Here is a 24838-nt window from a genome sequence, read left to right as displayed (position 1 = left end):
GGCCATGGTAACTACATCATAGAGTTCTTGTGATGCTTTAATGCTATAATGTAGCAAACATGTTAGGCACGATACAACAAATATTAGCTTTTGGATTCTTAGGATAGCTAACACACAAGGAACGATTGCGGTCCGCCAGGAAATTTTTAAAGCACTTTCACGTCTTGTATCATTCAAGCCTCAAAACAACACTGTGAGGTGTGTACTTATGATTTCATCATCCCTATTTTATGGGTGAAGAAACCGAGGCAGGGAGGTAGAGTATCTTAATTTACATCACACACCTGGGAGTAGTTAAGCTGGTGTTTGAACCCAGAGAGAATCTGGGTCCCGCACCCCCCCACCCCCGCCCTCCCGGGCTGAAATGGGACACTGGAAACAGACATTTCTGCCCTGCAGGTCTGACATTCTGGAGGCGATGACTTGAAGGATCACCCTCTGTTACGGGCTGGGATCAACAGGTGGCAGCCCAGGGCTACTTAAAGAAATACCCAGCAACAAGGCCACCAGTTCTAAAAACTCTCCAAACTCCCGGCTACTCTCCACCCACCGGTGCTTGCCTAGGTGACCAGGGACCGACAGGAAAGAAGAGGCGTACCTCACGGGTTCAAATTTGAGTCCCCCAAGAAAAGACCACTTCGGCAGGCAAAGCAACGAGCGAGCCATTCGAGTTTCCTGCAATTTGCGTTTACCCGAGGAGCGCAACCAGACCGAGAAATCTACAAATCTCTTTATACCCAAAGTTCAGCAAGGATCCGGGAGCTCAGCCAATTGGTAAAAAGTCGGGGAGCCCTCCTGGATTGCCCAGAGCACTCTGGAGGAGCTGGGCATCGATGCCCACGCGCAGGGGATGGGGACCCGCGCCGAGGAGACTCCATCTGTGGGATTACCTCGGCAGAACTTCGGGGTTTTTTTCCTGCGGGGGTCCCCTGAGAGAGGCAATGAATCTGAGGGGCAGTGCAGGGTGTGGGGGGGTTAACCCGGCGGTTTCCATGGCACCCGGGGCGTGGGGGAGGAATGCACCCCGCAAGCTGTGGCGAAACAACTGCGCAGCCGGACCAGCCCGGCTCGAGAAGGCTGGAGGGAAGCGGGGGCAGGAGGGTGGGGGAAGCCGGCTGGACGGGGGTGGGGCGGTCACGTGCGCCCGAGGGGGCGGGGCCCCAAAGCCACCCCGGAGCGGAACCCTGTCCCACCTAGAGGCTCCGTGCCAGGCGCGAACTTTTCTCCACGACCGAGGGACAGAATTGGCCTGAACCCCTGGGGTGGACTGCAGGCCCCCGGAGCCAGGACCGGGCTGAGGTGTCTGCAGCCGGCCTGGGGGGGACAGCGGTCGGTGGCAAGAGACACCAAGGAAAAGTGGGAGCAGAAGCTTGGGGGTGAGTGAAGGGAGCCCGGCTCACGGTTTTTACGCAGCCTCGGGTCTCCGTTTATTTTGGGGTTGGGCCGGGGCAAGTGCCCTTCCAGCTCTAAGGGAGCAGCCGAGGCCACTGTCCCTTGAGACTGCCGGAGTCCTCAGCACCTGTCTCGGGCTCCAGGAGAGGCTGTGATCATGGTGAATGAAGATCCCAACCAACACGAGCACGATGGCAGCTCTGCGCAGGAGCCTGCCCTCTGGGCAGACCCCAGCGCCTCGGGCCAAGCCAGCGTGTCCGCAGAGCAGAGCGTGTCGGCCCCCCCCAGCGTCTCCATCCACCCCAGCGTCTCGACCCAGCCCAGCAGTTCGGCCCACCCCTGCGTCACGGCGCACCCAAGCAGTTCGGCCCACCCCAGTACGTTGGCCCAAGCCGGTGGCTTGGCCCACCCCAGTAGCTCAGGCCCTGAGGACCTTAGCGTGATCAAGGTGAGCAAACGCCGCTGGGTGGTAGTCCTGCTGTTCAGCGGCTACTCCATGTGCAACGCCTTCCAGTGGATCCAGTACGGCTCCATCAATAACATCTTCATGAAGTTCTACGGGGTCAGTGCCTTTGCCATCGACTGGCTGTCCATGTGTTACATGCTCACCTACATCCCTCTGCTCCTGCCCGTGGCCTGGCTGCTGGAGAAATTCGGCCTGCGTACCATCGCCCTCACCGGCTCTGCTCTCAACTGCCTGGGGGCCTGGGTGAAGTTGGGGAGCCTGAAGCCACATCTCTTCCCGGTCACCGTCCTGGGCCAGGTTGTCTGCTCGGTGGCCCAGGTCTTCATCCTGGGCATGCCCTCCCGCATTGCTTCCGTCTGGTTCGGGGCTAACGAGGTGTCGACGGCCTGCTCTGTCGCAGTCTTTGGCAATCAGGTGGGTCGAGCTGTGGGTGGGCCGTTTGGAGGAATGGGCGTCATTGTCATAGTGAGGCCCTCCCTGTTAGGTTGCACCTGAGTGTGGGGGAGCCTGTAGTTTTCTGACTTCAGCAGTGTTTGTGACTCTGGGTGACTTTGTGGCTGAGTGGGAGGGAGGGATTGTGACTGGATGGCTGTGTAAGAGAAGGGCAGGGGAACCGAAGGAGGAGACCTAGTCTTTGACGGACAGTTCCTCCTCCCCTAGCAGGAAGCATGCTTCTGGACCGTCCTCGGGTTTATGATCTTCCTGACCCCCGCAGTCCACGGCTTAAACCTGGGATTTCAGGAAAGTTATTCTTTCTCAGGGAGCAGCCCGTGGGCATCAGTTTATTCTGGGATTGTCAGAATTTGATGGGTATTTTTAGCCGGACCCACCGGCTTTCCTAGAGCACAGAATCTCCTGTACAACATACAGTCACAGAGCGCTGGCTTGGTGGTGCTTGGCCCTGTGCTGACCGTCTTTTATACACAGCTGAAGCCAGGACAGTGGAAACGGTGCTCTGGGACACGCTGCTTTCCTGGGGGTTAGAGCCAAGCCTAGCAGGAGGGAATAGAAATCTCACCCTGAATTCCTAAGGCCTAGAAACCTTTTTGGAAAGGCGTGGAGAGCTCCTATCTCAATCCCTTTTCTTTTCTACTTTTGAAGGAAGATCTCAAATTCTTTGCATCTCAGTGAGGTTATGATCCAAAATGCTAGGCATATTATGACTGCCTTCTCTAAATATTTGAAGCAAGTATTTATGGGGTTCTGCCTCCCGGTCCTACTTCTTCCCAAGCACCTGCCATTGTTTCCATTTTATTTTATTTAACAGATGACCAGTAACCCTTAGTTCTTATTGGATTTTTTTCCCTTATAGGAGAGTAAAGCTGGGAGGTGAAGGGCAGGACCTTTCCAGCCTCCCAAGGGTTAAATCTCTGTTTGAGCAGCAGAACAGGATTCATAGGAGGTCACTGCAGTCTCAAATCCATTGTTTGGGGAGAGCACTGTTGGCTATGTGGGAGAAGCCCCTCCCCTGTGGCCAGGAGAGATCAGAGAATTCAAAAAAATTTTTTTATAAATCATAAAGCATAAACTAATAGATTTTCAGACTCCTCCTCACACACCTGTGAGGGAACTTGACACCAGATAAATCTTTAAAATTTAATAATACTGTTTACTCATTCCCCACCCCCAATCCCCACCAAGGTCAGGAAATGCTAAGAATTTTGCATTTTAAAAACACTCTGACAGAATATATTTGTAGCACAGAGCCATCTACTCAATTTGATCTTTTCGGCTTAACCCTAAGAAAATATATGAAAAACCCTGAAAAAATGTATTGAAAAATTGAATTGTTTGTGCTTCCTCCTGTAGGGATGAAGATCTATGTTTGTTTCTTGGCATGTGTTTTATTTAACCTTTCTTTCTGAGGAAAGTAGGGCTAAATGGAGGAGAGATAGTACTAGAGTGGTAGCAAGAGCTTTGCTGCTTAGAAAAAAAGGCTCCCCAGAGTTGTCTAAACAGACTTCGGATGGTATTCCGCACTCTGATTCTTCTGGGCCTGTGAACCTCACACTGATATGCTAAACTCTGTACCCTGGTAATTCTGAGCCTCCCTCTTCTAGTGCTTCCAACCACTCTACATGTGCACCAGCCCTGCTGGCATCAAATTCGTCATTCATTCATTCATTCATTCAACAAGGATTCACCTAGTGCCTCCCAGTTTGCCAGGCACTGGGCTAGGCCCACAAAAGTAATCCCTGTCTTTGCAGAGTTCCCGTACAGGATTTTAAAATTGTTCCAGGCACTAGGATTCTGATAAACAAACGAGTAAACAAAACCAAGGACAGCATGTATAGGATTTATTTTCAGTTCTCCAGAAGAATTTTAATACCTTGTTCGCCTGACTGCTTAGAGGAAATTGAAGGGGAAGGAAGCCAATGTCTATCAAACACCTATTATGTGAAAGGTATTTCTCATCTGTTATTTATTTTTTCAACTCTGTGAGGTAGGTGGAATTTGTCCCTGTTGTTATGGGTGAGAAAATTGAGACCCAGATAATTAGAGGAAACTTATCTGGGGTCCTACAGCTACTAAGTGGTAGAAGGGAGATTTGATCGCGACTCCACCTCCAAAATCCAGTGTCGGTAGGCCAGTGCTGAGTTGTCATGTGGATAAAGCATATGTTTTTTAGTTTTTAAATTAAATTTTTAAATTAATTTTTTATTTTTTTCATTCATTAATTTTTTTAAAAAAGTGGAGCCCAAGGCAGGACTTGAACTCATGACCCTGAGATCAAGACCTGAGCTGAGATCAAAAGTCGGACCCTTAACTGACTGAGCTACCCAGGTGCCCCTAAAGCCTATATTTTTACAAAGGGGGAGGTCAGGATTGTGAGGGTGGGATTTTGTATCTGGTTGGTGAGGGTGATTAAGTTTCCAGCAGTTTTCTCCAGAATCAGAATGCCTCTCCACCTGTCTTCTGTTTTGAAGGGCTGGGCGTTAGTATCACCTTTCCACCTACCCTGTTGTTAACTGCTGAAGGGCAGATTCTGCCTCTAGAAGCCTAGCAGGAGTCACAAGCAGGTGGGGCTCTCTTTGGCAAGAAGAAACCAATGAGTCCTCAGCAGGGCTGAGAGAGGGAAGGAATGCTAGAATTACAACAGAGCCTCTGCCCTTTGGCTCTGGCCATTTGCACAGGTAGTGACACCTGGCATCTGGCAATACTTGTTCCATTGCTTTCAGGGAAATGACCCATGTGGGATTTTCAGGGACGTGAATGATATTATAGCAGAAGGATTGGAAGAAAGCCCCTTCCTAGAGTCTGGTGGTAGCTTAGTGGCATTGGACGGGAGAGAGGTGGGATCTCGAAGGGGCCGAGTCAGTGCCAGCCCCGAGGAGGAATTTACAGCACCGAGATGGGAGAGGGACTTCCTCAAGGACCCTTGGGCAGCTGAGAGCCCAGTGCCTACCAGAAAGAGAAGAGGAGAGAATGTTTGCTTTTTGGGTTGCGAAAAATATTGAGTCCCCCCCTTTCCTGGTTTCACTTTCCATGGTTTTAGTCCCCTGCGGTCAACCTGGAAACAGATGGTCCTCCTCCTGACCTACAGGAGCATCATCCTACACGATGTCACAATGCCACATCATTCCCCTCGCTTCATCTCATCACACAGGCATGTTAGCCTGGCACTTCATTGTAAGAAGGGTGAGCAGAGTACAGTAAGACAGAGAGAGAGAGAGAGAGGCGACATTCATGTGCTTTCATTACAATGTATTGTTACAGCAGTTCTAGTTTATTGCTAGTTAATTGCTAATCTCTTACGTTGCCTCACTGACAACTGAACTTTACCATGGTTAGAGGTAGGTATAGAGAAACACGTCATACAGACAGGGTTCAGTACTATCTGCAGTTTGAGGCACCCTGTGGGGGATCTGGGAATACAGCCCCTGTGAATAAGGATGGACTTAGCAGTCTGGTGCAGTCACCTTTCAGAATCGGGCGTGTAGCGGCCACGCCGTTTGGGCTTTTGGAAATAGTACCACCCAATAGAAACATAAGGCAAGCCACGTGTACAACTAAATTTTCCTACTAGCTACATTAAAAATAGGTGAAATGTTGATTTTTTTTTAAAAAGTAGAAAGAGCAGGTGAAACTGGTTTTATTAGGATATTTTATTTAATTCGGTATATCCAAAATAGTCTTTCAACATATAATCAATATAACAAAATCACTAATAAGCTATTTTCCATTCTTTTTTTATACTGAGTCTTCGAAAATCAGCATGTATTTGACACTTAGAGCCTCACCACATTTCCCAGGAATGGGCTCAATAGCCAGATCTAGCAGATCTAGAACAATGATGCTATTTACGGGGTGGGGGGGAATATCCTTGACCCTCTTGGGGCCCTGGTTCGGTCTAAAAATTAAACTGATGGAGACAGGTTATAGGAGAAAATCATCCAAGTTTATTTAGTGTAAGTATTACATGATTTCCTTCCTAAGGAAATGAAGAAACACTCAGACCTGTGTGGTTTCAGGCCAAGTTTGATGAAAAGTGCATCATCATAGAGGAATATGACAGGTTAGGAGTGTAAAGTTAGTGTAGTGAACGGGAGGAAGCTGGACAAGGCCTACTTGTTATGCTTCTCCTTGGGATCCTTCTGTCTTCAGAGGTAGGGGTGCTCCTTTGCTCCAGCTGTGGGAGGGGTAGCTCTTATAGGAGAGTTTAAGACCTATTTCAGGGAAGAAGGGTGAGGAGGAGGAGGAAGTCAGAGTGGCTTTCCTACTCTGCTGTTTTCCGAAACCCGCTCTGGGTGCCGTACTTTGGAGGAGCATGTCCTGACCCACATCATATCTAAGTGTTTGGAAATAGGTTCTAGCAGATAAAGACAGACCCTAGGAATCAAAGTCCAGCCTTGAGGACGTGGTGTTTGCCCGCTGGCTGATCGAGTGGTAATACCAGAGAGGCTGGGTGTTTGAGACTGACTCAGGGGTCAGGGTCATGAGGTGGGTGGTCAGCCCACTCTTGTTCCCAGATCATGGTCATTTGCCATGGAGATGTGTTAAAGTCTAAGCTTACCGTTCTGGATTTTCTAATGTCAGAGGCCTTTCATGGTCTCATTGAAGTTGGGGGAGGTGAAGGCAAACTCATGTTCTCTTCTGGTCATTGTTCTTGTTCCTTAAAGCACACAGAGTGCCTGCCCACGTGGCTGACCACTGCTGGCCTCCCCTTATGCACTAGAAGACAGGAATAGTCCAGGGCTGGGAGGGCGGAAGGAGGCTAGAGGTGACTGACATGCAGCGGGGGTGTGGGGGGTGGGGGCTGGGACCACACCCTCCTGGGGGCCAGCCAGGTCCTATAAATGTGACAGTCAAAATGACAGTGGGGTGTAATGGGGTCATGGCAACTTGAGAGTCCATTTCCCATCTAAAGACAGCAGCTGCATCAGCTCCCGCCAACTGTTGGTATACAAAGTATGGCCCAGTGCTGCCAGATCTTTTTTTTTTTTTAAGATTTTATTTATTTGACAGACAGAGATCACAAGTAGGCAGAGAGGGAGGAAGGGAAGCAGGCTCCTGCTGAGCAGAGAGCCTGATGTGGGGCTCGATCCCGGGACCCCAGGATCGTGACCTGAGCTGAAGGCAGAGGCATTAACCCACTGAGCCACCCAGGCACCACCATTTTTTTTTTCTTTAGGGAGAAACCAGAGATCCAGATTTTTAGATCAAGTCTGTTTTGATGATGATGATGATGATGATGATGATTATGGTAAAAGAGACATAATGTTTATCATTTTAACCATTCACAAGTATACAATTCAATGGCATTAACTACTTTTACAATGTTATGGAAGCACTACCACTATCTATTCCCCAAACATTTTCATAAACCCCCCACCACTGCGTACCCATCAAATATTAACTCCTCCTATCCCCCTCCCTCCAGCCCCTAGTGACCTCTGTTCTACTCTGTTTCTACGAATTTGCCTCGGCTAGGTACGTCACATAAGTGGAATCATACAACGTTTGTCTTTCTGGGTCTGGCTTATGAAATCTATTAAGTGCTGATAACTAATTCATAGGTGTGTGTGTTTAGTTATATTCCATCTTTTGAAACTGTGGGTCAGATAAAACTTGAGTTTGAGGCTTCTGGGGAAGATATAGTGGAAGGGAATGCCCGGTCTCCTTTGTTTATCGGGACACCCTTGCCAAAGACACAGGCCAGCAGAATGAGCTTGGAGGCGAGCAGCTCTGGGGAGGAATCCAGACCCGTGCTCCCAGCGAAAAATGGCGATCATTTGCCTCACCCTAGGGGCTGGGTAAAAATACAGATGCCTGGGCCCCGAGGTGGACTTCCTTACCTCGACTCTCTAGGGCTGGGGCCCGGGCTCCTATCTCTTCACCTGGCTTCCCAGGTGAGACCAGTGATCAGTTTTTTGAAATCACTAGGAGGAGAGAGCAGCAGGCTATGGGAAGGCAGCCTCTCGCTTGCAGCCACGTTGTTGTCATGAGAGATTTATTGCATGTTTGCTGAATGCTGGTCTGGTGGGCAATGGAGGAAGCAATGGGGAGCCCAGGCATTCAGCCTCCAGACTGAGGGAAGAGGCTGGGCTGGGGTAGGGCTCATCATTTGTATTCATTTAAGATTTTAAAAATATATTCCCACTCTGGGTGTGGGGGGCACACCCTGGTGGAATGTGAGGTGGAACCAACCTCATGTGCCCTCCTCTTCATTTTGTTCCTTTAACCTTCAGCTCAGGGCACTGGAGGAGGCTCGGGTTGGCCTGGCATGACTTCTGTCCTGTCTTTGTTCCTTTGGTGGCATTGTTGCAAGTGCCTGGCAATTCTCATGGAATCTTCGAGTTAGCATGCTCAGACCCCGACTCCTCACCGTTTCTTTCTATCCAGTCTGTCTCTTGTTCTCTCCCAGCCTTGTCGCTCTACTCTCACCAGTCTGGCTCCTTAATTCTCTCCTTGAAGATAGACTCACTGTTTGGGGAATAAGCCTCAGGCTGTGAAGAGTGATGTCAGCAACATGGTGGGTCAGGAAGCTTCAGACCCTCACCCCTCACAGAAATGTTAAGTAAACTAAAACCCAGCTAAAATCACTTCTTCATAGGAGTTCTGGAGATTAGTCAAAAATAAACAGCAACGAGGCAAACACCCAACCAAGAGAAACCCCCATTCAAAATGGTGGGAGATTTCATGGCATTTTTACTTAAGTTTTCCTTAAGTACATGCTGTACTCCCAATAACCAGGTCCTTTCTGTAAACTGAATTTGCAACACTTTAACCTAATTGTATTTTTGTACACTAACAATGAACAATCCAAAAAAGGAAATTAAGAAAACAAAACAAACCCAGGAATAAATTTAATGAAAAAGGTGAAAGATTTATACACTGAAAACTGTGAAACATCGCTGAAAGTAATTAAAGAAGTCATAAATACATAAATACATGAAAAAGACATCCTGTGTTTGTGGAAGACTAAATATTATTAAGATGGAAATATTACCAAAAACAGATTTACAGATTCAGTGTCATCCCCATCAAAATGCCAGTGATGTTATTTGCAGAAATAGAAAAATGGCAAAAAGAAAATATCATGTGGAAATTTAAGGGATGCTGAATAGCCAAAATAATTTTGGAGGAAAACAACAAAGTTGGAGGTCTCACACTTCTTGACCCTAAAACTAATAACAAAGCGGTAGCAATCATGGCGGTATGATACTGGCAAAAAGACATAACATAGAGACCGATGGAATAGAGAGCCCAGAAGTAAACCCTCACATATGTGATCCAATGATTTTAACAAGGGTGCCAAGGCCAATGGGAACATTTTCCTTAATATTTTTTAGAGCAGTTTTAGGTTTGCAGCAAAATTAAGTCGAAGGCACAGAGATTTCTCCTTACCCTTCTTACTGCCACTCCTCAGCTCGAGTAGCCTCCCCTGTCCTCAACATCCACCACCAGAATGTTACAGTTGTTGAACCTACATTGACACATCATGACAACCAATCTCCTCAACAAATGGTGTGGAGAAAACTATAACCCACAGTGCTACATTTGTTACAGTTGATGAACCTACATTGACACATGGTTATCACTATTTAAACAAATGGTGTTGGTAAAACTCTATAATAAGAAAACACAGGGAAAACGCTTCGTGATCTTGGATCTGGTAACGATGGCAATGATTTCTTGGTTGTGATACAAAAAGCATGGTCAAAAAAAAAAAGAGATTCATTGGACAATATCAAAACAAAACTCTTCTGTGCATCACAGGACACTGATCATTAGAGTGAGAAGGCAATTTGTGGAATGGGAGAAAACATTTTCAAACCATATATCTGATAAGGGTTGATATCCAGAATATATAAAGAATCTCTACCGCTGAACTTATTTAAAAATGAGCAAAGGACTTGAACAGGTATTCCTCCAAAAAAGATATACAAATGGTCACTACACATATGAAAAGATGCTCATCATCAGGGAAATGCAAGGCAAAAACACAATGAGATTCCACCTCACACTTAATAGAATGCTATGAAAGAATAAAGAAGTGTAGACAAACTTGTGGAGAAATTGGAACCCTTGTGCATTGCTGATGGGAATGTAAAATGGTGCAGTCTGGAAAACAGTATGGCAGTTCCTCAGAAACTTAAAACTAGAATTACTGTATGATCCAGCAATTCTGCTCCTAGCTATTTATCCAAAAGAACTGAAAGCAGGAAGCTAAACCTGATATTTGTATGCTTGTTTTTACAGCAACATTATTCACAATAGCCATAAAAGTGAAAGTAACCTAAGTGTCCCTCTACAGATAAATGGGTAAACAAAATGTGATATACACATAAAATGAAATATTATTCATCCGTGAAAGGAAATTCTGACCCTGCTCCACATGGATCAGCCTTGGAGACATTAGGTAGGTGGAAATAGGTAGACGGTAGGTGGAATAGGATAGTCCGCCAAAGGAGAGATACTACGGGATCCCACTTATATGAGGTATTGATGTGTATTTTTTCCTGACACCAACCAATTCTCCAATTCTGTGCCACCAACTGAGTGTCCTACAATCAGATTTAATTCTGACACTGATTACTTGGAGTTAATGCCAACCAGCCAACCCCACAAGTTCAGGGCTTGGTTCCACAAGACTGCCCCCACTTAAGATGCCATCTCCAAGTCTTGGGGGCCAGCCAAACTTCTCACCCACTGGTTATACATTGAAGGTTCGCATGACCCCTACTCAGGTTCTATGATTGGCTAGGATGGCTCACAGAACGCAGGTAAACATTTTGTTTACTAGTAAGGTAACTTTACTTGTTATTAAAAAGAATGCAACTCAGGAACGGCCAAGTGGAAGAGATGCGGGGGTCTCTCTGGGCCTGCCACCCTGCCTCTCCACCCTGATGTCATGTGTTTTGACCAGAAAACTCACCAAATTTCCTTGCTCGTGTGTTTTTATAGAGCTCAATTTCTAGCTCCCCTTCCCTCTTCAGACGTCAGAGGAGGATGAGGCTGAAAGTTCCCAAACTCGAATCATGTAATTTTCTGGAGATTAGCCCATCCTAAGGCCATTGACAGGCCGTGCTCTGAGTCACATCAGCATCATAAATTCAGATGTGATGGAAAAGGGTTTCTTAGAAGTAACAAAAGACACTCCTACACTCACGAGATGCCAACAGCTTTCAGAACTCTGTACCAGGAACCGGGGACAAAGAGCAAATATGTTTTGATGATACCACAGGTACAAAGAGTACTCAGATTCATAGAGACAGAAAGTAGGATGGCAGTTGCCAGGGACTAGGGGAGGGAAGAACGGGGAGTTACTGTTTGATGAGTATAGCGTTTCAGTTTGGGAAGATGAAGAATGTTCTGGAGATGGGTAGAAGTGATGGTTTGCATAGCAATATACTTCATGCCACTAAACCATACAGTTAAAAATGGTTAAAATGCTAAGTTTCATGCTATGTGTATTTTACAAAAAAAAAAAAATCCATTGCTTGTGAGGTGTTTCCTTCCGGCTGGGTGCCTGCTCACCTGTCTTCAACTCATTAGTGTCTGTGCTTGGAGGAGAGCATTCTGGGCCCTCTGGGTGCTTGCTGAGTTCACTGAGACACTGGGATACTTTGTTTCCTGGTGGTTTGTGTTTCCCCCTCTTCCTTATCTTTTCTCCTGTCGTTCCCTCCCTCTCTCCGCCCCCCCCTTTTTCAGCTACACGGGAAACTTATCAAAGGGCTGGAAATTTGACTAATAAACCTCCCCCATATCTCAGAGCAGGGCTCTGGGTGTAACAGGTGCTGACAGATGGACACACAGATTAATACACAGGCACTAAGGTGACTACTCAGTTGAGAGCTCAGGTCATTGGAGGAAGGAACTGTCATACCTGGATTTGTCTTTCTGATGTGATTCAGTCTTGTTCCTTCAATGGAAAGAGCTATGCAGTCCTTACTGTGTGCCTTGAACCATGCCAGACCCAGGGTGGTTGAGAACACCATCGTTAGCTCTGCTGTGTTCCTTCAGACAAGTCCATTAGGTTTTCTACGTTTTGATTTCTTCTTTTGTAAGCGGGAGACAATAGTGGCTATTGCAGAAGGTAAAGGAGAGGGTTAAGTGAGACATAATGGAGGGCTCTCAGCTGGCAGAATTTGTTCGATAAAAAGGTGCTCAATGAAGAACAGATGTTATCAGTACTACCGTCAATAAACACAATTGCTCCTTTGCACAGGGGGCTCCTGATCTAGAAGGAGAGGCCAACACTGAAAGACTCATAATACCACCATGTATGTTCATGGGACCTTACAGGTCACACAGCACATGGGAGGACATTATCCCAGTATGAGCATAATGGGGAGCAACCAGGACAGCTTCCCTGAGGAGGTGATTTTTATGAGCTGATTTTGCATGAGTGGAGTGACCAGGGTTGGGCCATTCTGTGAAGTGTCCAGGCAGTATCACAATGGGGACTCGTCCCACTTGAAAGCCACTCAAACGGACAGCTGTATGTAGGGCTCAGAGGTGGTGTTTCTTTCGCAGCATGTGGCGATGACACCTGTTGTCTGTGATGAAGACTTTCGAGTCTCTGAGATAACACAGATGCTGTGTTATCATCAGTCCTTCGTCTCACAAACCTAAGGTTAGGTGGACACAGCTGGTTTCTACTGCCTGGTTCTTGATCTTTTTCCAGCAATGCTGTTAACAGGATATCCCTTTCTTGACTTAGACTACGCCCCCCCATCCCCAACATCAAACAACCCTGAGTGGATCGCAGGATAAGGGCTGGAACCCCATCAAGCATGATAAAAAACTGTGTGGTTCACGTGACAGCCGGTGTCTCCTCTCCTTTCTTTGTTCTGTCTCCCGACTTCTACCCACTACCATTCCTGAAGTGAACCCAATGGAGCATCTTTCTTCTCTTGGTTCTGAAGGACTTTTTTCTTTACTGAGTTGTTCCGAGGGGGGAAGCCGCCTTTCAGGCTCCAGCTGTCCACCTTGATTCTTCTGCTTTCTGACCTCGTTGCGGGCATCTTTCCTTTTTTATGCTGTGCAAAAACATGAGCTCAGCTTCTCAGCACCAGGTGGTTCAAGACGACGCCTTGCTCGGGCATGCGGGCAGATGATAGACGTGCCATCGGGGTGCTGCAGGGGAGATAGGAGGTGCACTGGGCTCTCCTTGCCTGCCATCTTCTTGCAATCTGTGTGTCTCAGAACCTCATAATGGAGCAGTGTTTGCTTTGGAGCCTGATTCCTTCTCTAGAGCGGAGGTGAACACAAGTCCCGTGCGTTTCCAGGAGACCGCTTTTGATTGGACAGCTCTGCTGGCTCCCGAGGGGGTTGTGTGGGGAGTGAGAGGACACAATGATGGAGCCAATTTAGGAGTTGGGTTGTTTTTTTTTTCCCCCTCTTTTCCCCCCTTCTTCTCTCCCCTGGAAATGCGTGCTTTCTGCCCCCAAATTACTGTGTTGCCATGGCTGGGTCTCCTCTGATGGCTCTGGAGACTGCTCCCTGTACACGAGGCCAACTGTGGTGTCCGTCTATTCCGAGAAGTGGGCGGGGCCCATTCCAATGGGCTATTTGTTCGGGGTGGTGGCTGCCCTGTGAAGCAATCTGTGCCTCCTCAGACCTTTGCCCTGGGCTTCTAGTTCAGTGCTGGGCATGTCTGTGGAACCACTCAGTGAGCTCGCTCGGAGGACCGTTTCCTCTTTTCTGAGGAGCTCAGCGGGCATACAGATCCCTTTCTCTCCCCCGACCCCTGTCTAGGACGCACAGGGAAGTTAGCTCTGGAGAACAGTCTCTTGACTTCTTGCACTGAGGGCAGCTGAGAGCCACTGCGAGGGGAGGGCCCTGCGCCTCCAGCACAAGAAGCACCTGCGAGGGTGGAGGGGGGTGGTGTGTGTTGTTAAAATGCAGATTCCTAGGCACCAAGCAGACCCAGGGAATCAGTGTCTCGGGGTGGGGTTCGGGAATCTGTGTTTTTGATCCTCTGTTAGGGATTCTGACACTCTCTGAAGTTCGAGAACTCCTGGGATGAAAGAGTCGTGGAGCCCGGACCCGGTGCTGCTCGCCACTGTGTTTGTGGTGTCCGGCAGGACACTTGCCCTCCTCGGGCATCAGCCTTGTGATCTGTAGCAGGAAAGCCTGCCTCCCAGGGTTGTTACCAGAATTAGGTGAGGGACTGTGTGAAGGCTCTCGGAATCAAAAAAGCCCTCCGGAGACGGTTCCTGAGCCCACACCCGCCTGCTCCCTCCGCACCACACTCTCTGCAGCGTCTTTCGATTTCAGTCACTGTCCTTCATCTCTGCTGCCATCCCTGAAGTTTAGGCTGGCAGATGCCCCTCCCCAGGTCCATACGTGGGGGAAGTGAAGCAGCCCTCACCCCATGTCCACTCTCTCAGCCTCTCAGCGGTGAGCTGGTTGGGGCCAGCAGTCACCACCCTCCTGCAGAGAGGTCACCCCCCGCCCCCGCCCCACCGCTTGCTTGTAACATACCGACCAGAAGAGGCCACGCCTGGCACACAGCAGCGACTGAGGCTCTCTGGATGGGAAGGGGGATGTCTGGTGCTCTGGCTTTTTTACACTTTAGCCGTGGGACCTTATCTTCTCATCGCTGAGAGAAGATTCCAGAGCATTTTCTGTGATTATCGTCTCGTACCCCGTCACCTGCAGCCTCAGGAGGAGAGGAATTGGGGTGAGGGAAGAATGTGGCTTGATTCAACTCTCTGACTAATCTTTTCCACCTTTTCTCTGTAACTAGGCCCCAGGAGAAAATCCCCTCCACCTAGAGCCTCAGTTCCCGAAGCCTTGGAAGCAGGTGGTCAGGAAAGGCAGCAGGTGGTGATAAAGCCTCCCTTCCGGGCTGCCTGAGCGGGGCAGGGCCGGGAAAGATCAAGGCTCTCCGGTTTCTGGAGCAGCTTCCTGGAAACCCTCCCCACGCCCTATGTCCTGAGTATCACTGGAGTGTCACTGTCCCTGTCCCAAGGGACAGTCTCAGCCCCCGGCCTCACCACAGTCCCTCACCGTGTGGCCTTGAGAAAGGCACCTCAACAGCCCTCCCGTTGGTGGAGCAAGACTGTCCTTGCCAGTGTTTGCTTCTCAGGCTGTTGTTGGGGGGGAGATGAAGTCGTGTTCCCAGAGCCCAGATCACTGGCCAGAGGTTTGTTTCAGGGACCAAAGGAAACATGGATGTTCTCTCCTCCCATCGGACTGCTTTCTGCTTCCCTGTCCAGAAAGAACATTGATAAGAGGTGCTGGGTAAATGTGTTTGCCACTTTCTGATGACCCAAACACATTCCTCAGCTCTACCACAAACGCCCTGCAAAGGAGTCCATCAGGCCCTGGGTCATCTGGAGTCTCCGACCACGTCTTCCAGGCACATGTGGCTGGTTGGTGCCTTGTCGCGGCTCAGCGAGGTTCTGTGGGAAGACAGCGGGGCCGGGAACGGGACCATCATAAGTCCCAATATTTACTTCACTGCTCTGAACGCAGCAAGTTGCTTGACTTTGGGCATCCTGCTGTTGACCTTGACCTCACTGGGTTGCCTTGCTGCTCAGGTTGTATGTTGTGCAAACCTAGGCTCTTAAGTGCCTTTAAGGAAAAAACGACTCTGGACTTGCTCAGTGACACTTAAGGAATAAAACGTTGGACATGCATACAGCGCATGTCCCATTGCCTTTGTGAAGTGTGGTGGTTGGAATGCACTTGGCTTGAGGACGGCAGCCTCTGTCTGCAGAGCTTGGCATTCTTGCCCTTTAGAATCTGCTTTTCGTTTCCAAAAGCTCTCTGGTCATTCTGGCTGTAGGAGCCCGTCCTAGAGCTTCTGGGTTCTGGAGTCTTCCTGCTAATTTGAGCCTCTTGGCCTGACCCATTCTGCAGCTTCAGGAATCCTGCAGAACGTTCTGATTCTTTTTGATTGCCAGAAGGGGCTTTTGCCAAGGGTTAGCACAAAGCAGCTTTTCAATCTATACGTGCCCAGGATGGCTCCTTTCTTCAATGAAGGTGGGTATCCGTGGTGGCACAGCACAGAGCCGATATGGTCTTCACGGAGGACACGTGGCCCAGAGTGAGGAGCCTTCTTTTGAGGACGTGGTGGTGTTGGCCTTCCCCTATTTCCACCCAGGGCCTTTACAGTTAGTGGCAGTGATCAGTGGTAACATACAGGGACTGGGGGGGCTTGGGCTGTAACTTGTGAAGACATTGTCTTTTTTTCTTTCCAGAGTTGTTCCTCCTCAGAGAAAAGGCTACCCCATTATCTGCCCCAGGAATGACTAGTCCTGCATTCTCATGCTGTCTCCCAAAACCCATGGCCTTTCGAAGGGTGCTCCTGCCCTGGGCCACATCTCTGTCCCTTGCAAATAACCCACACAGTCCCCTGGCCATCCCCTCTGTCTTCTTGAATCCTGCTTGTTCTGGATTTCATTCCCTCCAGCCAGCCTCCCCACATGCCCCCAGTTGATAGCAGGTAATGTGACTAATGGGAGCCAGGGAATGAAGGCTCTCATCCTCTTGGCCGGACCGTCTCAGGAAGGACAGCTTCGGGTTAAAGGTCACACACTGCGCTTCTAGAACTCAGTGCTCTCAGGAGCTATGGTTTTGTTGTTGTTTTGTTTTGTTTTGTTTGAGACAGTGCAGCGCAACTGTCATTTTTGTATTGCACAAATGTTTAGTGAGCATCTGCTTTGTTCTGAGCAGCAGTCTGAGTGCTAAGCATGAAGCAATGAATGGGAAAGAAAAGGTCCCTGAGTTCACATTTAAGAGAGGAGAGATGAAACTGTAAGGCAGCGAGTAATGGAGTGACTAATGGTGGAAATATCAGGTCAAGCAGGAGAGGAGGCATCTTCAGAGCAGGATTTTGGGAGATGTTCTTGTGTAAGTAGGTCCCTGAGTAACTCCCTAGATCACAGAGCCAGATCTGATGGTGCTGCTTCCTTGGGGCGGGATTAGCTATGGGTGGCAGAGATTTCTTTCTCTTTCTAGATTTCTCTTCGGGATCACGAGGCAGGGTTAGTTAACTTGTGCAATCGACTTCACAAGCTAGGAAAAAGCAGCTTTGGAACCACCCTGTCTGTTTCTGGTGGCACACCCTGCAGGAAGAGGAACTGGGTCTTTCCATGGTAACCCACAAAGCAATAACTCTTCCAGGGCCTGCCCCCTGAGTAATCACCTGGGTCTGAACTTCACCCTCGAAAATCAGAAGGGGATGACTGTCACTCAGAAAGTCCAATCAGACTTCGAAGAAATGTGGGAGGGATAGAAACATTTATTGTCACACGAACTCCTTTTAGGGATGACAGCATGGGACACTGCATGTGTCTGGGCTGTTACCACCATCTGTACCCAGGACAGCGGGACTGATCCGTTGGCTACTATGTGCGGGCTTCTGGGGCAGAGTTGGTGCGAAGTCCCAAAGCCTTTGAATAGAGCTAAGCACGTTGCCCACTTCCAGGGCGGAATACTGGGAGATAGTGAGGTCTGTGCTCCGCTGCTCTGGCTGGCCTGGCGGTTCGAAAGATGCCCCCTCGTTTTTCCTCTTTTGCAATAGAGTCATGGGGAAGTTCTTTGAGCCTGTGGTCATCGGCCCTCAGCAGTGTCAGCAGAGGGACCTTTGAATAGTGAAGCCAGCAGCGCCATGGGCTCTTAGTGAAAAGGGAGGTAGAGGAGGCTTCACATCTGTGTTCATATAGACCTAGAATGACCCCTTTGCAGACGTCACCAGGAGGACAATTTCAAGAGGAACTCTAACCCTGAAAAGAAGGAGTGTGAGTACTGAGAGCCTCCTGAGTGGATGGCTGCAAGCAGGAACAGATAGGAAGCTCAGCTTAAATAAAAAAAAAAAAATTCCCTGTAGAACTCAGACCCCTCCCCTAAACCTAGCTTCTTCTCTGTTTATAGCCTAGTGCACCTCTGCTCTTCAGCTACCTTGCACCCCCCCAAAGATGAGGAATGAAACCCAGCACCAAGGCTGTAGGTCAAGATCAAGGTATATTCGATAGCTTATAAGCTTGGTGATACAAGCGCTTTGTCTCCTCCCTTTCTTTTTAGTACGACCATTTGGTGCTCAATCACTACTGAATGTAGGTTTGATGATGGGAAGTCCCATATCCCAATGGCTGATCTTCAGAGCCCAAATCTGAGGTCTTCTATAGGTCATTCCTCCTCATTTTTGCTTTCTTGTGGTGGTAAGCTCTTGGAATGGATCTAATTGCTGTTATGCCCAACCTATCAGCTGTAGATACTTGAGTTAGGTCTGAGCTGCACAATCCTGAGTTATCTCTTTACTTAAAGCTGTTTCCCAAGCACCTTCTCTCCTCTTGGCATTGTGCCTGGTGCCATGTGGGGAAGAGTCACAGAAGGCAATGTAAATCAGTGACCCTGTCCTCAAGGTGCTAATCATCTATCTGGGGAGACAACACCACCCTATGTGAAGAAAAATCCAAAAAGCATCCCATAAGAATAAGAAATCATGTAAAGTCTAACCAAGTAGTAAACAAAACAGACTATGGCTGGAGGTACCTCTCATCTCCAACAGCTAGACCTAGAGGGATGGGCTTGATTTACGGAATGGAGCATACAAGACTGGGGGACTTGTCAGGTGTCTGAAGGTACTCACTTCTGTGACTATCACCCTGCCTACTGGATTTGGAGTCAGTCTTGCTGTTAGAAACTGAGTGGCCTTGGGCAATTCAGAGATGTTTTCTCATCTATAAAAACCAAGTTCGACACAACGATGCCAACTTTAGGTGGTTGCCATGGGGATTAAATGAAATAACGTGAAAAAATCACTTAGCATGCTGCCTAGCACATAGTAGGTGCTCGTTATGCATCAGAGCTCTTGCTTTTAGTTTTGCTAACAGCGAAGACCTGCTCATTTAACCCAAGGCTTAGGGTACAGACTCTAGTCCAGATGGCCTGAGCTTGAAGTCTGGCCTTATCATTTATTATTATACGACCTTGGCTAAACTACACAAATGTCATTTCCTCAAATTTTTTCCTCCTGAATGCTCAATTTTTAAATTTTTTTAAAAATATTTTATTTCTATTATTTGACAGAAAGAAAATATAGAGAGAGCGTGCACAAGTAGGCAGAGGGGCAGGCGGAGGAGGAGGGAGAAGTAGGCTCCCTGCTGAGCAGGGAGCCCAACACGGGGCTTGATCCCAGCACCCTCGGATTGTGCCCTGAGCCAAAGACAGGTGCTTAACTGACTGAGCCATCCAGGTGCCCCTGAATGCTCAATTTTAAAATAAGGATTAAAAGATTGCGCTTGTATGTGTGTATGTGGCTTAGTAGTGCTGTGGTGACTTGGGCATGTGAGCTCCACGTATCAGCGGCTATTAGTTCTTTCCCTGAGAAGCAGGCCGTCCTAATTTCTCTAACTGCTGCTTCCTGCATTTCCCTAACCTCTTTTCCCCTAAAGGACTGAAGAAACCCAACAGTGTCCAGGTGGTAGAAGCCCTCAGCACAGTTGTAGATTTGAGGACAGACCCTGTGAATGGGGAGGGAGCCCTAAGGACGTCTTGGGTTGACTAGCTGTGACCACCGTGACCTTGCTTCCTCAGTTCTTAGAGACCTCCGCTTAGCCTTCTAAATGCATAAACCCCCCTTGGTGAGTGATTTCCTCCTAAATCAATGGGATTGTTTTTGTTCCTGAAGGTCTGCTCCCTCCTTAATCCTGAGTTGGTCTTTTCAAAAGAAGCCAAAGGCTTGGATTTGGGAATTTCAAAAATACAGTCATATGAGCGGGCTTTGCAGGCACATTATTGCTTACCGTGGCATTTCCTAGGAGCTGCCCAGCATTCCTAGGTGGCCAGAGGCTCATTTCTATAATTCACCTGCTGGTGGTCAGCTTTCATGTTTCAATGTCCCGGCACCCACCCCATTCTTTTTGTTTTTTGTTTTTTTTTCCCTCGGGCATCCGCAGACTCAGTGCCAGGATGCCCCTTCTGCACCTCCCCCATTGGTCCAAAGATGGCTTTCCTGCCCAGTGCCTTTCCTCTGGCCTAGTACCTTACATTTGGGACCCTGGAGCCCCTGTTTGCATCATTTTACCCAGACGTAGGTGTAAAAACAGATGTTTAAGCGACATACTGGAATGTGCTAATGTGTGTTTCCATAGAAGCATTTTTGCCATGTTTAAATGCCCACACCAGCACATACCGGGGATGGCCAATGAGTGTTGACGTCACTCCTGAGTTGCACCTAATACCCCACGTGTATGTGGTCCCAGGAGACAAAGCGTCAGTGGCACCGTGCTGTTCATGCCGAAGACGCCCGTGTCGAGCCACGCAGCCCCAGAAGTGTGTGGGCATAATTAGGTATGGGATGGAAATCAGGCTTACCGCATTTTTAGCACGTTTTGGTGTCCATAAATTCTTCATGGACTCAAATGACCTTTTGTGTAGTAACATTTCCTGACATTGGTCTGTGTAGTTGAAATTTTTTTTTTTTTGAAAATTTTATTTATTTATTTGACAGAGACAGAGACAGAGACAGAGAACAAGCAGGGGGAGCAGCAGAGGGAGAGGGAGAAGTGGGCTGTCTGCTGAGCAGGGAACCCAACACAGGGCTCGATCCAGGATGCCGGGAGCATGTCCTGAGCCGAAGGCAGGTGCTTAACCGACTAAACCACTTAGGCGCCCCTGTGTAGTTTAACTTTTCCTCAACTGTGGTACTCTGTGAACCTTAGCTTCGGGTTAATTTTTAGAGTGTAAGACCATTGCCAGTGAACATAGAGATGTGTAGGTTCGCACGTGTATCTCGTCACTCATGATATAAAAATACCCTCCTGGGGGCGGCGTTGGACCGTGTGCTTTAAGATTGTTCACGTGGGTTGATGGGCTTTAAGAGTGTGAAAATCTAGATTGAACCCCAATGTATCTTTCACATGGCTCTGATTTTAAAAGGGCCTTCAATCATGTTTTTGCTTTGTTTGGCTTGGCTTGGCTTGGTTTGGTTTTAAATAGCAAACTTTCTCTGAGAATTTGGTCTGCACTTCAATTTCCGGCAACGTCTTTCCCCAGGTCCAGGCTCGTGGCTAATCTGGAAGGGGAGTGAGGTGTTCCTGACATGCCAGTGAGCTGAAGCCTCTTCATTCAACACCCGTTTATTGAGCGAGCCCCTGCTCTGTTTACCAGGCACCAGACTAGAGTCAGAAAAATGGCAGAAGACCAAGGGATTAGAGGAGTTCAGGGCAAGGAGATCTCTCCTCGCTAGTATAATCAAAGAAAACCCAGTAAAGGAGCTGATGTTGAGATGGGCTCTGAAACATTAAAAGAGGGAGCCCTTTCCAAGCGGGGAAGCTGCTTGCATAAAGGTAGAAACTAGACCACGAAGAGACTGGAATCGTGACTCGTCCAAGTCCAATCTGGCTGGAGTACCAGGGACACAGCAGGAAGTGGGCGGAGAAGGGCCTGGAAAGACAGTTGAAAGTAGGTGAAGAAAGCCAAGAACAGCAGTCTGAGGGGTTTGGACTTCCTTCCTCCCTCTGAAAGGCCTGATTCCTTGGAGGGACCCCCCCCCCCCGCTGACAGGGGCTTGGTGGCCAGCCCTGCGCTGAGGAACGTGTGCCTGAGTGTGTGGCACAGGGCGGTAGAGGAGAGCCCATGGTTACCCACTCAGAGAGGGCTCCAGGGAGGGCTTGGGAGGCTCGGGGACAGAGTGTATGTCAGAGCACAGGGTCAGGGGTGACTGAGAGAATGGAGAAAGAGCCACGAGAGGGAAGGAGTTGGAGAGGGAAGACAAGGAGAACCAGGGAGGGCAGTTTGACGGCCCTAAACAGACCATGACTTCAAGGCCTGGTAGCTTCTCATGGCCGCCATTACTGTGAGAGGGCGTGAGGGGAGAGCCGTGGCTGTAGCCACCCCTTGGTGTGAAGCTTCCTGCTGCGCAGTCCACTCAAAGGAGCTCATGTAGACCCCAGAATAACTGCGAGAGCTAGACAGTATAACTAGATAATGGTATCTTCCTTTTGTGCATTACAAAGCAGGCACAAGGAGGTAAATCCACTTCCCACAGTCAGACATGTAATAATAGGTAGAGCTGGGATTTGAACTCTGATCTCTCTGATCCCAGAGCCTGAGTCCCTAACCACTATATTAGAGTGATGATGTCTTCCAGGACTGTTGAGATTGAAAGGAGGAAAGGTGAGGGTTTCTTTGTTTGTTTGTTTGTTTGTTTTTTAAAGATCTTATTTATTTGAGAGAGAGAGAAAGAGCATGAGAGGGGGAAGGTCAGAGGGAGAAGCACACCCCGCGTGGAGCAGGAATCCCAATGCGGGACTCAACCCTGGGACTCCGGGATCATGACCTTAGCTGAAGGTAGTTGCTTAACCAATAAGCCACCCAGGCAACCTGAGGGGTTTGTTTTTAAATATATGCAACATAGGTGTGAATTCTCTGAGGATTAAGTGAACCCATTAGGTTAAAAGCAGACCATGTTTGAAGTAAGACAAAGACTTGTTTTTGTTCTAAAGGGCTCTGTAGCAGGGAAAGCTGCCCACCAAGTTAGGGGACATTTTTTATCCACGACACCAGGATGTCAGCTCCTGGGAGCCCTGAAATCCCAGAGACATGCCTGGCCCTGACCTGGTGACTGTGCCCAGGGGAAAAGAATGAGGCAATGTCCCAGAAATGGCCCAACCCTGGTACGGAGTGGGGTCATCTCTGTCTGGATGGCAGGTATGCCCTGGGGGAGGAGTGAGCAGAAGAGGGGGTTGGGTGAGTGAGAACTTGTTTGCTGAGGCGGTTGCCTTCTATCAAGAAGAGCAGTGTCCACCTTACCAATGGCCCAGGGACAGGAGGATGAGGTGCATAGCAGCCTAGCAAAGGATTCAGATGGGGACCAGTGGTCTGTCCCTGGATTATTAGGACCAAAGACCTCATCATGGTGTTGGCACAGAGCTCCCTGCCTTTCGTGGAAGGCCCAGGGTCCTCGTTTGATGGCTTGGGTATCTTCATGGCCACACGACATGTAGGAGGACAGCTGTGTGCCACGATTTTGACTCAATGGTGACTCCAGGCTTTGCTGAATGTCCCATTATGGTCAGCGATGGGGATAGTGGTCCTGTGGATCTTAGAGCCAACATAGCACATGCTTTGTCCCGTGCAAAGAGATTAAATTTGGAAATCTTAGCCTCTTAGAGGCAGCCTGGTTTTCTGGGTTTTTGTTTGCTCTGCCAAATGCAGAGTAAGCAGGAATGACAAGGAGTGCTTTACACAAAGTATGGCTTTTTCCTGTTCCCCAGTCCCCTCAGGTGGCACTGGTGCGGTTTTTGACTGTGACCTTTGCTTTGGAAGTACTCCTGACCACTGATGCTGCAACAGCATTTAGACATCACCCTTGGGTTTGCAGAGAGGGCAAATAGAAAACAGGGTGTGAGCACTGAGTACCCCAGCCTGCCTTTTCATGCTTTTGTTAAATGCCCTCTTTGGGGTGAAGTTAACCACAGGGATGAGTCTCGCGGGCTCCAGATTCAGAATGGCTGTGTGTTCAAACTTAAGCTCTCCCGCTTCCCGCTGTGTGACCTGGGGCAAGTCACTTTTCTGTACCTCCCTTTCATCGACTATAAAACTGGGACAGCGGGACACCCACATCTCTCTTTCTGGGGTGGTTTCAAGGATTGAGATCCTCCACTCCGTGCATTTTATGATCAGTATCACATGCTGGGCTCTAGAGATCAGTGGAAGCCCTGCCCTCCTGGTACTTACAGTCTGGTTGGGGAGACGGATGGCAATTGAATAATCACACAAGTATAAAACTACCTGGGTGGGGCCTGACCTCAAATGAGACACTAGAGAAAGCTTCCCTGACCAAGTGCGGCTTGAGCTCAGGCCTGAAGGATGTCTGCATTGACTCGGTGAACCGGAGGAGGGAGGGTATTCTAGTCTGGTCAGAGGAAGCTGGTGCAAAATCCCTGTGGGTACTTGGACATGAAGGTGCTTTGGACATTTTTTTAAAGAAGATTTTATGTATTTGTTAGAGAGAGCATGCATATGAGCAGGAGCAGACTTCCTCTTGAGCAGGACATGGCACCCAGACACCCTACTTTGGATGTTTGAAAGATGGAGAGGAGGCCAGCGTGGCAGGGTTTCAGGGAGCAGAGAGTTGGCCGGCAGATGACCCCCAGTGCAGAACTTCGTGGGTATGCTTAGGTTTTTACTTAATTTAAAAGCAAGGGGAAGTCACTGCAAGGTTTTGGGTAGAGGAAGAACATAATCCAATCATATTTTGCCAGTATCACTGGCTGCAGAGTGGAAAATGTCTGCGAGCAGAGCCACGTGGAAGCTGTTAGGACACCCATGACCAAACTGTCACCCAAGCTCCCTTGATGGGTGACAAGGATTGCCTACATATGAACCTACAGGTACTCAGGATGAATCCCAGACCTGCAGGATCACAGTGGGGTCAAGGTTGGTGGCCTTTTCAGGCAGTGTGGGCAATCTTGCTATTGGTGCTGTAGAAATGACGAGAACCTAATTCCCCTTGAAAAGCAATTTTTTTTAAAAAGATTTTATTTATTTATTTGACAGAGATCACAAGGAGAG

The 24838-nt window shown here is 48.6% G+C and overlaps 1 protein-coding gene across 1 annotated transcript in view; it reads left to right on the top strand.

Moving 5' to 3' along the window:
• Nucleotides 1-323: 323 nt before the first annotated feature.
• The window catches only part of FLVCR2 (FLVCR heme transporter 2), a 52931-nt gene continuing 28416 nt past the window's right edge, over nt 324-24838 (top strand). Inside the window, exon 1 of the mRNA XM_004739229.3 lies at nt 324-2272. Coding sequence (XP_004739286.2) covers nt 1550-2272 — 723 coding nt within the window. The 5' untranslated portion in view covers nt 324-1549. The remainder of the gene's footprint in view (nt 2273-24838) is intronic.

The sequence above is a fragment of the Mustela putorius genome, unplaced genomic scaffold (genome assembly GCF_011764305.1).
Source record: "Mustela putorius furo isolate JIRA1106 unplaced genomic scaffold, ASM1176430v1.1 tig00000129_pilon_pilon_pilon, whole genome shotgun sequence".
Classification (NCBI taxonomy): Eukaryota; Metazoa; Chordata; class Mammalia; order Carnivora; family Mustelidae; genus Mustela; species Mustela putorius.
Note: the sequence above shows the minus strand (reverse complement) of the source record. Positions and strands in the feature narration are given on the sequence as shown.